This window comes from Lampris incognitus, chromosome 4, assembly GCF_029633865.1.
Source record: "Lampris incognitus isolate fLamInc1 chromosome 4, fLamInc1.hap2, whole genome shotgun sequence".
In the NCBI taxonomy this organism is placed as follows: Eukaryota; Metazoa; Chordata; class Actinopteri; order Lampriformes; family Lampridae; genus Lampris; species Lampris incognitus.
In genome coordinates this window covers 67,692,825-67,706,145 of record NC_079214.1, presented here as the reverse complement: position 1 = coordinate 67,706,145, position 13,321 = coordinate 67,692,825, and the positions used below count along the sequence as shown (strand labels likewise).

General features: G+C 44.2%; 1 protein-coding gene across 1 annotated transcript in view; it reads left to right on the top strand.

The window, feature by feature from the left end:
• LOC130111477 (CD82 antigen-like) overlaps positions 1 to 13,321 on the top strand; it is a 61,255-nt gene that overhangs the window by 7,572 nt on the left and 40,362 nt on the right. Inside the window, exons 2-3 of the mRNA XM_056278684.1 lie at positions 7,731 to 7,802; positions 11,400 to 11,472. Of these exons, the coding sequence (XP_056134659.1) occupies positions 7,740 to 7,802; positions 11,400 to 11,472 (136 nt within the window). The 5' untranslated portion in view covers positions 7,731 to 7,739. The remainder of the gene's footprint in view (positions 1 to 7,730; positions 7,803 to 11,399; positions 11,473 to 13,321) is intronic.

Genomic DNA, 13,321 nt, shown 5'->3' with positions numbered 1-13,321 from the left:
AAAGGAGGGTGCACCCGCCACGTTGGGGTGTGAGGGTGGGGGGTTCCGTTGTGTGTATGTGTGTGTGTGGGGGGTGGGGGTGGAGGGGGGGTTCATTGTGGGCTGGGTGTGTCTTTGAGTGGACTGTTGTGAAGTGGGAGGAGGAGGAGGAGGGGGGGGGGTCATTGTCAGTCTAGCTGCTGCCGGTGGAAGGTCAGCAGCCTATGCATGTGTCGCAGGGTTCCCACACGTCCTGGGAAACACGTTTCCCAGTCATGGAAAACTTGTTTTCCAGTCATGGAAAATGCCTGGGAAAGGAAAACGTTGATCAGATGCTCCGGAATATTGTTGAGGTCATGGAAGTTTTTAATGTTGGATTATTGTAGTTTTACTCCCTGAAATGGGAGTTATGACGTGTAATCACTTGTTCTGTGGGCTGAGCTGCAGCGTGGGTGTGGGAGGTTTGGGAATAATGTGACTTTCTGTCAGCAACACCTGGCATGGCTGCCCAAGCAAAGGTCCTGGAAAACAACTTCCTGGAAAGCGTTGGAACCGGGTGGCGTAGCGGTCTATTCCGTTGCCCACCAACACGGGGATCGCCGGTTCGAATCCCCGTGTTACCTCCGGCTTGGTCGGGCGTCCCTACAGACACAATTGGCCGTGTCTGCGGGTGGGAAGCCGGGTATGTGTCCTGGTCGCTGGCTACTGCACTAGCGCCTCCTACAATCAGTCAGTCAGGGCGCGTGTTTGGGGGGGGGGGGGAGAACTGGGGGGAGTAGCGTGATCCTCCCACGCGCTACATCCCCCTGGTGAAACTCCTCACTGTCAGGTGAAAAGAAGCAGCTGGCGACTCCACATGTATGGGAAGAGGCATGTGGTAGTCTGCAGCCCTCCCGGATCAGCAGAGGGGGTGGGAGCAGTGACCGAGACGGCTCGGAAGAGTGGGGCAATTGGCCGGATACAGTTGGGGAGAAAATGGGAGGGGGGGCATAAAACCTGCTGCATGTGGCAGACACTCAGAAACTGACTACATGGAAAGGTCATCATTTGTCACAGGAAACAGTGTCTTGGTAGAAACTGGTCCCAATTAGTCACAGTACATGGTGGCTTGGTAGAAACTGGTCCCAATTAGTCACAGTACATGGTGTATTGGTAGAAACTGGTCCCAATTAGTCACAGAACATGGTGTATTGGTAGAAACTGGTCCCAATTAGTCACAGTACATGGTCTCTTGGTAGAAACTGGTCCCAATTAGTCACAGTACATGGTGTCTTGGTAGAAACTGGTCCCAATTAGTCACAGTACATGGTCTCTTGGTAGAAACTGGTCCCAATTAGTCACAGTACATGTAGTCTTGGTAGAAACGGGTCCCAATTAGTCACAGTACATGGTGTATTGGAAAAAACTGGTCCAATTAGTCATAGTACATGGTCTCTTGGTAAAAAAATCTGGTCCCAATTAGTCACAGTACATGGTTTCTTGGTAAAAAAAACTGGTCCCAATTAGTCACAGTACATGGTCTCTTGGTAAAAAAAAAAACTGGTCCCAATTAGTCACAGTACATGGTATCTTGGTAGAAACTGGTCTCAATTAGTCACAGTACATGGTCTCTTGGTAGAAACTGGTCCCAATTAGTCACAGTACATGTAGTCTTGGTAGAAACTGGTCCCAATTAGTCACAGTACATGGCGTATTGGTAGAAACTGGTCCCAATTTGTCACAGTATATGTAGTCTTGGTAGAAACTGGTCCCAATTAGTCACAGTACATGGTGTATTGGTAGAAACTGGTCCCCAATTAGTCACAGTACATGTAGTCTTGGTAGAAACTGGTCCCAATTAGTCACAGTACATGGTCTCTTGGTAGAAACTGGTCCCAATTAGTCACAGTACATGTAGTCTTGGTAGAAACGTGTCCCAATTAGTCACAGAACATGGTGTCTTGGTGGAAACTGGTCCCAATTAGTCACAGTACATGTTGTCTTGGTAGAAACGGGTCCCAATTAGTCACAGTACATGGTCTCTTGGTAGAAACTGGTCCCAATTAGTCACAGTACATGGTGTATTGGTAGAAACTGGTCCCAATTAGTCACAGAACATGGTGTATTGGTAGAAACTGGCCCCAATTAGTCACAGTACATGGTCTCTTGGTAGAAACTGGTCCCAATTAGTCACAGTACATGGTGTCTTGGTAGAAACTGGTCCCAATTAGTCACAGTACATGGTCTCTTGGTAGAAACTGGTCCCAATTAGTCACAGTACATGGTCTCTTGGTAGAAACTGGTCCCAATTAGTCACAGTACATGTAGTCTTGGTAGAAACTGGTCCCAATTAGTCACAGTACATGGTGTATTGGAAAAAACTGGTCCAATTAGTCATAGTACATGGTCTCTTGGTAAAAAAATCTGGTCCCAATTAGTCACAGTACATGGTTTCTTGGTAAAAAAAACTGGTCCCAATTAGTCACAGTACATGGTCTCTTGGTAAAAAAAAACTGGTCCCAATTAGTCACAGTACATGGTATCTTGGTAGAAACTGGTCTCAATTAGTCACAGTACATGGTCTCTTGGTAGAAACTGGTCCCAATTAGTCACAGTACATGTAGTCTTGGTAGAAACTGGTCCCAATTAGTCACAGTACATGGCGTATTGGTAGAAACTGGTCCCAATTTGTCACAGTATATGTAGTCTTGGTAGAAACTGGTCCCAATTAGTCACAGTACATGGTGTATTGGTAGAAACTGGTCCCAATTAGTCACAGTACATGTAGTCTTGGTAGAAACTGGTCCCAATTAGTCACAGTACATGGTCTCTTGGTAGAAACTGGTCCCAATTAGTCACAGTACATGTAGTCTTGGTAGAAACGTGTCCCAATTAGTCACAGTACATGGTGTCTTGGTGGAAACTGGTCCCAATTAGTCACAGTACATGGTCTCTTGGTAGAAACTGGTCCCAATTAGTCACAGTACATGTAGTCTTGGTAGAAACGGGTCCCAATTAGTCACAGTACATGGTGTTTTGGTGGAAGCTTGTCCCAGTTTGTCACAGTAATAGTTTTATAGAGGAAACTGGTCCCAGTTTGTCATGCTAAAAGGTGTATTGATAGACTGAGGTAGGTCAAAGGTCAGCCTGGCTTCCACTCTTGGAGAAGGTGGTTGACTTTCTAAAAAGACTTGCTGTCAAAGAACACACATGCAACAAAATAGGCCAAGAAACCACATGAAACCACTAAAGATGGGCTGTTTTGTTCCTGTCAAGTAGCAAACGCCACCTAGATAGAAAATCAGTGATTTATTTCCCTTCACCCATTGTGAGCCAATGGCTGCAGGGAAGACTGAAATGACCCGAGGAGTGACAGGAATGGCATCTGTTTTGTTGCCTGGCAGCCATTTTAAACATGCATCATGAGCTGGGTTTGCAGCCGGTCGAGTTGCATTTTTACAAGATGAGGATTTGTTGCTCGAATTCATGTTTAAAGATATCAACATTCACATATAGCCAAACATGCCTCAGTCAGCATCTTCCACTTTGATAACTTTAACTTATTTGCATCATGATATTTACTCGCTTGCTGATGCCTGCAGGGATTGAAAGATAAAGTTTGTTTTTTCCACCTGCCTTGACGTGTTGTATCATTGGGTCTGTTGGGCCTGGTTCACCTGGGGGCTTGGCACTGGAGGCCAAAATGAAAGAGAAAACAGTTGGCTGAGTGGAAAGGCGTGTTTGTCAGGATTCAGAATGAAACCAGAAGAAGAGAGATGACAAGGAGGCTGTCATTCAGGCGTTGTGTCACAACTTGTGCATGTTGAGGCAGTTAGTGGAGGTTTGGGGTTTTCCTGCAGCAGCTTGACTGGTTTTGTCAAAACGTCTTTGCCCGGGAGAGAAAAGACCACTGAAACTGGCTGCTGTGGTTTGGTCAGGAGTGGAGGCCTGCAGGGTGTTTGGCTTTCGGCGGCTGTGGGTTTAGGGTCTTAGAGTATGTCCACACTAACACGGACAAATTCAAATTCCTCACTAGGCTGACGTTTTCCACCACCCAAAACAGAGCTTTTCGAAAACACTCTCCAAAGTGAGTGAATTGGCGAGTAAAATAGTGAAAACTGAGCTTTTCAAAAATGCTGACCTTTGTCATGACGATAACAATGATGATGATTGTGGTGTGAGTTTAGGTAAAAGTTCCCAGTTGAAGATGTTTGCGCATACCTGGTAGAAGAGGCTCAGGTAGGGTTTCTATTGTTTTCAGCATCGGTATCACTTTTTCACTGCCGCTACTGATTCTCGCTCCACATTTTTAAGCGCTGACCGGTGCTGATTTCTGATCCATTACTCTTGCTGAACAGACCACGGTGGGCACGGTGGCGCAGTGGTTAGCGCCGTCGCCTCACAGCAAGAAGGTCCTGGGTTTGAACCCCGGGGTTGTCCAACCTTGGGGGTCATCCCAGGTCGTCCTCTGTGGGGAGTTTGCATGTTCTCCCCGTGTCTGCGGCGGGTTTTCTCCGGGTGCTCCGGTTTCCCCCACCATCAAAAAGACATGCATGTTAGGGTTAATACTCCTGTCTGTGCCCCTGACCGAGGCGTGGCAAGACGAGCTGGAGTTGGTCCTCGGGCGCTGCACGGCGGCTGCCCACTGCTCCTAGCTACACAGCTAGGATGGGTTAAATGCAGAGCAGAATTTCCCCACGGGGATCAATAGAGTATCTCAAAATTAGTTTGGGGTCATAGTGGCAAAATAAATGAGATTGGATCAATTTTTTTTTGTAATTATCATTAAAGAAATACAGGCATGCGTGTGCCAAAGATGCATTAAATCGAACCATTTTGATTTTATTCATGAAAGGTTACTCACAGGCTTGGATACTGGCGTTTATTCCATCCACTATCCAAACCGCTTATCCTGCTCTCAGGGATGCTGGAGCCTATCCCGGCAGTCATTGGGCAGCAGGCAGGGAGACACCCTGGACAGACCATCTCTCTCTCACACACACACACACACACACACACACACACACACACACACACACACACACACACACACACACACACACACACACACACACACACACACACACACACACACACACACACACACACACCTAGGGACAATGTAGTACGGGTGATCCACCTGACCTACATGTCTTTGGACTGTGGGAGGAAACTGGAGCCCCCGGAGGAAACCCACACAGACATGGGGAGAACATGCAAACTCCACACAGAGGACGACCCGGGACGACCCCCAAGGTTGGACGACCCCGGGGCTCGAACCCAGGACCTTCTTGCTGTGAGTCCACTGCACTAACCACCACGCCAGTGTGCCGTATTTGCTTCTAGTCTTGAGTAAAGTCTCCAGCACCGGTTCTCCATGCGAGCCTGGTACCAGACTGGTATCCGTACCGTTACAGGTGCATCCCTAGCGTCAGTATTTCAGTGTGGACGGTGGACATTTTGAAAATGATCGAAAAACACTCGTGTGGACGGAGACGGTCTGACCTGTTTTCAGCAGGTAAACGCTTGTTCACGTTTCTCTGGATGAGGGTGGACGGAGTCGGAATCAGAGAACAGCAGGTTGGAAATGACAAAGCGAGACAAGGGGAATGGAAGGAGGACGTAGCAGGTTCAGGAGCAGTTGCGTGTTGTTGGATGAAGACAGACACACAGTGTGGGGGATGGAGGGGGTGTGCTGGGGCAGTGGCCAGCATCTCCAGGCTGGATTGGTAAAAGATAAGGACAGAAAGCTGTTCATTAGATTCATCTAGTAGAAGTGGACGGATGACAGAATCGAAGGGGGTCTCCGTCCATGTCTCTTTTTTGTTGTTTTTGCAGAACTGTTGAACTGATGAACTTTTTTGTTGAGCTAGAAATGTCGCCCAGGTTTTCATCTTACTGCTGTATTTTCCACAAACTTCTTCCTAAAGTTTTTTGTGCATCCTGTGTGGGTTCATGTACATGTAGGTGTGCCAGGGCCTCCGGGTGGCGTGGCGGTCTATCCCGTTGCCTACCAACACGGGGATCGCTGGTCCGAATCCCCGTGTTACCTCCGGCTTGGTCGGGCGTCCCTACAGACACATTCGGCCGTGTCTGCGGGTGGGAAGTCGGATGTGAGTATGTGTCCTGGTCGTTGCCCTAGCGCCTCCTCTGGCTGGTCGGGGCACCTGTTCTGAGCGGGAGGGGGAACTCATCTGGTCCTTGTCATTTTGGGCTAGCTGGTATTCCTGCTGGATTGATGTGAATGAAAAATGGTCAGAAGTTTTCACTTTGACAGTCTTTACATCTCACCGACAGACAGACAGACCAACGTCTCTTGGTGACAGGCATGGGCGCAAGTCCATGTCCCTGAAATATCCTCGCAGCTATGCAGTGCAATTGCTAGTGGCTCTATGGCCAGATCAAAAAGTAATGGAGTTAAGGGGCACCCTTTTCAAGTTCCCCGTTGGAGGTTAAAAGGTTGTGACTGCTGAAAGTTGGCGAGGATTGAAGCAGTGGGGCACAAATATAGCAAACTTATCCACGTGACAAAACCGGGTCCAAAGTCGAACTTTTCTAAGATTGCAAATAGATACGCCCCCCCCCCAACGTGGAGTGGACGTATCTATTTGCGACTGGGATGGCATCCAGTGCTTTACCTGTGCCCCCGTCCATTGGGTTAGTGGTTGTGTCAGGAAGGGCATCCGACGTAAAATTTTTGCCAAATCAGTAGGCGGATTTACAACACCACACCAGATCGGTCAAGGCCCGGGTTGACTGGCTGCCATTGGTGCTGTGCCCTCACAGGGTACCGGTGGAAACTATAAAATCCACTCTGGCGACCCCGGAGAAACAGGGAATAAGCAGAAAGAAGAAAAAGCCTTGACCTCTCACCGCTATTTTTGTCCACCATTTTTGCTTTTATGCTCTTAAGTTCTTCCGTCTAGCTTTGAAATATAAAGCAAAGCTTTTGGTCCAGCACTTTAACAACCGTTGTTGTGTTGGCCATACAAACTCTAGGAAAATGTTCCCGATTGGGCTGGGTGCCGTATCTCAGGTAGTATAAACCTGTTCTTTTCACACAGCTTCTGTCCTCAGCCTGCTCCGTCTCTTGCTAATTGGAATTGACACTCCTCCATTCGGTGGCATTTTACCCAAATCTCTATAACCCCCCCCCCCCGTAGCTGCTGCTGCCATCGCTGCAGCAGTAACCCATTTAACGGGGGCAGGAATGTGGGTCGCTGGCTGCACGGGTGGTGCATTTACACTGGAGGACCCCACAGCCAGGAGGGATTATCAAACAGACGGCCCATATTGTCACCCGCATGGTCATCGATTTATTGAACTGTAAGAGGCTGTTCCAGTACAGAGGGGCTGGGGGGGAGGGGGGAGACGAGGTGAAGATATAGTGTAATCATCTGCACCCATGAGCCATTTAAAATGAAAGTTGGCATCCATCCAAACTATCTCTCTTTCTCACACACACACACACACACACACACACACACACACACACACACGCACACGGTTGATTGAGGCTGGGCCACGCTGGTTGTGAGAGAATAATCCCACAGATATCAGACCAGATAGCTCTGTGGCTCGCTGCATCTGTCACCACTTGTTCACATCAAGATCATCCCCCCAGCAAATCCGGACACACACACACACACACACACACACACACACACACACACACACACTTCTTCAGATACCACTAATGAAGTTTGATAGTGTAAAGCCACTTGCAGATGTGTAGTTGTGTGACTCAAGTTTTCCATGTGTGTGTGTTTCAGATCGGCACCATGGGGAAAGGCTGTGTGACGGCGATCAAGTACTTCCTGTTCCTCTTCAACGTCATCTTCTTTGTGAGTATTGTATATTCAGCCGTCATGCACACACCTGGGACTTAAGAAGGTTTTGTGGTGATTGTACACTGATGTATGCTGGGCCGCACCTCTCTCTCTCTCCCCCTGGTGTGTGTGTGTGTGTGTGTGTGTGTGTGTGTCTCGCTCTCTCTCTCTCGCTGTGTGTGTGTGTGTGCGTGTGTGTGTGCGCGTGTGTGTCTCAAATTCACATTCAAATGGCTTTATTGGCATGACGTAACAATGTACATATTGCCAAAGCAAATGTCCAAACATTGAAAAAAAAGAAAGTAAAAAAGCCAAACATCAATTGGAAAACACCATTGAAAACAAACACACTATAACAAAGAAACATAGCCCAACAAAGAAACATAGCACAACAAAGAAACATAGCCCAACAAAGAAACATAATACAACAAAGAAACATAGCCCAACAAAGAAACATAGTACAACAAAGAAACATAGCCCAACAAAGAAACATAATACAACAAAGAAACATAGCCCAACAAAGAAACATAGTACAACAAAGAAACATAGTACAACAAAGTAACATAGTACAACAAAGAAACATAGCACAACAAAGTAACATAGTGCAACAAAGTAACATAGTACAACAAAGTAACATAGTACAACAAAGAAACATAGCACAACAAAGAAACATAGCCCAACAAAGAAACATAATACAACAAAGAAACATAGCCCAACAAAGAAACATAATACAACAAAGAAACATAGCCCAACAAAGAAACATAATACAACAAAGAAACATAGCCCAACAAAGAAACATAGTACAACAAAGAAACATAGTACAACAAAGTAACATAGTACAACAAAGAAACATAGCACAACAAAGTAACATAGTGCAACAAAGTAACATAGTACAACAAAGTAACATAGTACAACAAAGAAACATAGCACAACAAAGTAACATAGTGCAACAAAGTAACATAGCACAACAAAGAAACATAGCACAACAAAGTAACATAGTGCAACAAAGTAACATAGTACAACAAAGAAACATAGTACAACAAAGTAACATAGTACAACAAAGAAACATAGTACAACAAAGTAACATAGTACAACAAAGAAACATAGCACAACAAAGTAACATAGCACAACAAAGAAACATAGCACAACAAAGAAACATAGCACAACAAAGTAACATAGCACAACAAAGAAACATAGCACAACAAAGTAACATAGTGCAACAAAGTAACATAGTACAACAAAGAAACATAGTATAACAATGTAACATAGTGCAACAAAGTAACAGTACAACAAAGTAACATAGTACAACAAAGAAACATAGTACAACAAAGTAACAGTACAACAAAGTAACATAATACAACAAAGAAACAGTACAACAAAGTAACATAGTACAACAAAGAAACATAGTACAACAAAGTAACATAGTACAACAAAGTAACATAGTACAACAAAGTAACAGTACAACAAAGTAACATAGTACAACAAAGAAACATAGTACAACAAAGTAACATAGTGCAACAAAGTAACATAGTGCAACAAAGTAAAATAGTACAACAAAGAAACATAGCACAACAAAGAAACATAGTACAACAAAGAAACATAGCACAACAAAGAAACATAGCACAACAAAGTAACATAGCACAACAAAGAAACATAGCACAACAAAGTAACATAGTGCAACAAAGTAACATAGTACAACAAAGAAACATAGTATAACAATGTAACATAGTGCAACAAAGTAACAGTACAACAAAGTAACATAGTACAACAAAGAAACATAGTACAACAAAGTAACATAGTGCAACAAAGTAACATAGTGCAACAAAGTAAAATAGTACAACAAAGAAACATAGCACAACAAAGAAACATAGTACAACAAAGAAACATAGCACAACAAAGTAACATAGCACAACAAAGAAACATAGTGCAACAAAGAAACATAGTGCAACAAAGTAACATAGTGCAACAAAGTAACATAGCACAACAAAGAAACATAGCACAACAAAGTAACATAGCACAACAAAGAAACATAGCACAACAAAGTAACATAGCACAACAAAGAAACATAGTGCAACAAAGAAACATAGTACAACAAAGAAACATAGCACAACAAAGTAACATAGTACAACAAAGTAACATAGTACAACAAAGAAACATAGTATAACAATGTAACATAGTGCAACAAAGTAACAGTACAACAAAGAAACATAGCACAACAAAGTAACATAGTGCAACAAAGTAACATAGTACAACAAAGAAACATAGCACAACAAAGAAACATAGTACAACAAAGAAACGTAGTATAAGACAAAAGAGCACACTGTCATTTAATAAAGCAGCAACAACGTGTGTCAGGTGACTGTCACTCACCGTGCCTCACTTTATGGCAGGCAGCACCATAGACTGCTGCTAACTTACACTCACTGTGCCTCACTTTATGGCAGGCAGCAACATAGCCTGCTGCTAACTTACACTCACTGTGCCTCACTTTATGGCAGGCAGCAACGTAGACTGCTGCTAACTTACACTCACTGTGCCTCACTTTATGGCAGGCAGCAACATAGACTGCTGCTAACTTACACTCACTGTGCCTCACTTTATGGCAGGCAGCAACAGAGACTGCTGCTAACTTACACTCACTGTGCCTCACTTTATGGCAGGCAGCAACATAGACTGCTGCTAACTTACACTCACTGTGCCTCACTTTATGGCAGGCAGCAACAGAGACTGCTGCTAACTTACAGCTCTCTGGGTCTTCCTCTAGCAGGACTGGTAGTTTTTCTTCCTCTGGTAGGTTTAGAAAACCTTTTGTTATGAGTCGGAGAAGTTTAAAATGTGTTTCTCTAGCATGTTTATATTTCCACATGTGGTGAGGAAGTGTAGCTCTGTTTCAGGCTCACTGAGGGTGCAGTGATGATGATGATGATGATGATGAGGGTGCAGTGACAGCACAGTCTTTGCTCTGCAGGGGGCAGGTTTTCCTGTGTCTCCCCTTGTCAACAGCAAGGCTGTGCTCCCTCAGTCTGCACACAGTCAGGGTTGTTTTTAGTTGTTGGTCAGTCACCATGCTCACATCATCTGCTGTGGTGGACTGTCCACGTGGAGACAGACAGCACTGTCCATGTGGAGACAGACAACACTGTCCACGTGGAGACAGACAACACTGTCCATGTGGAGACAGACAACACTGTCCACGTGGAGACAGACAGCCCTGTCCACGTGGAGACAGACAGCCCTGTCCACGTGGAGACAGACAACACTGTCCATGTGGAGACAGACAGCCCTGTCCACGTGGAGACAGACAGCACTGTCCACGTGGAGACAGACAGCCCTGTCCACGTGGAGACAGACAACACTGTCCACGTGGAGACAGACAGCCCTGTCCATGTGGAGACAGACAACACTGTCCATGTGGAGACAGACAGCACTGTCCATGTGGAGACAGCCAGCACTGCGTGTTGCTCTGTGTGTGTGTTTGTGTCACTCTCTTGCTCCCTTTTTTGTTAAATAATTTTGTTAAATTTGTTAAAAAGTATGTTAAATAAAGACTGGTTTTAAAATTGAAAAAATTATCTGTGTGTGTGTGTGTGTGTGTGTGTGTGTGTCTCTCAGCTGTTTGGGGCTGTCATCATGGGCATTGGACTGTGGCTCCTCCTGGACAATCAGAGCTTCATAACCGTCCTACGTAAGTGCCTGAATCAAATTCTGAAAGTGGGTTTTGCACAAGTCAGACTGAATCTTTTTCTTTTTAGAGTTTATCATTACAAGACGTCTGTTCTTTATGTGCTGATATATATATATATATTTATGTGTTGATATATATATTTGTGTTGATATATATATATATGTGTTGATATATATTTGTGTTGATATATATATATTTTTGTGTTAATATACACTACCGTTCAAAAGTTTGGGATCACCCAAACAATTTCGTGTTTTCCATGAAAAGTCACACTTATTCACCACCATATGTTGTGAAATGAATAGAAAATAGAGTCAAGACATTGACAAGGTTAGAAATAATGATTTTTATTTGAAATAAGATTTTTTTTACATCAAACTTTGCTTTCGTCAAAGAATCCTCCATTTGCAGCAATTACAGCATTGCAGACCTTTGGCCTTCTAGCTGTTAATTTGTTGAGGTAATCTGGAGAAATTGCACCCCACGCTTCCAGAAGCAGCTCCCACAAGTTGGATTGGTTGGATGGGCACTTCTTTGAGCAGATTGAGTTTCTGGAGCATCACATTTGTGGGGTCAATTAAACGCTCAAAATGGCCAGAAAAAGAGAACTTTCATCTGAAACTCGACAGTCTATTCTTGTTCTTAGAAATGAAGGCTATTCCATGCGAGAAATTGCTAAGAAATTGAAGATTTCCTACACCGGTGTGTACTACTCCCTTCAGAGGACAGCACAAACAGGCTCTAACAGGTACTATTTAATGAAGATGCCAGTTGGGGACCTGTGAGGCGTCTGTTTCTCAAACTAGAGACTCTAATGTACTTATCTTCTTGCTCAGTTGTGCAACGCGGCCTCCCACTTCTTTTTCTACTCTGGTTAGAGCCTGTTTGTGCTGTCCTCTGAAGGGAGTAGTACACACCGGTGTAGGAAATCTTCAATTTCTTAGCAATTTCTCGCATGGAATAGCCTTCATTTCTAAGAACAAGAATAGACTGTCGAGTTTCAGATGAAAGTTCTCTTTTTCTGGCCATTTTGAGCGTTTAATTGACCCCACAAATGTGATGCTCCAGAAACTCAATCTGCTCAAAGAAGTGCCCATCCAACCAATCCAACTTGTGGGAGCTGCTTCTGGAAGCGTGGGGTGCAATTTCTCCAGATTACCTCAACAAATTAACAGCTAGAATGCCAAAGGTCTGCAATGCTGTAATTGCTGCAAATGGAGGATTCTTTGACGAAAGCAAAGTTTGATGTAAAAAAAATCTTATTTCAAATACAAATCATTATTTCTAACCTTGTCAATGTCTTGACTCTATTTTCTATTCATTTCACAACATATGGTGGTGAATAAGTGTGACTTTTCATGGAAAACACAAAATTGTTTGGGTGATCCCAAACTTTTGAACGGTAGTGTATATTTGTGTTGAGATATATATATATATATATATATATATATATATATATATATATATATATATATATATATATATATATATTTATGTGTTGATATTATTATTTTTGGGGGGGGGGGCTGAGCTGTGAAGGAGGGGGCTCTCTCCCGAGATGGACAGCGTGTAATGGATGTTGTGTTTACACATTTACACAATACAAGACAGAAACTGTCTGTTTTGACCAGCAGTGTAATGGAGGGGGGGGGGTGGTGTTGGGGGTAATGAAAGGAGTATAAAACGGTTGTAAATGGCTTTAAGAGCAGTATAAAAACACAACAAAGGAACAAATGGAGCCCCCACTAATCCACTTGTGGAGCGCATGTAGGGCAACGCAAAACAAACCCGTGATTAACGGACCGAAAACAGGCCACCTTGTTTCCGCAGGGTGTGTGTGTGTGTGGGT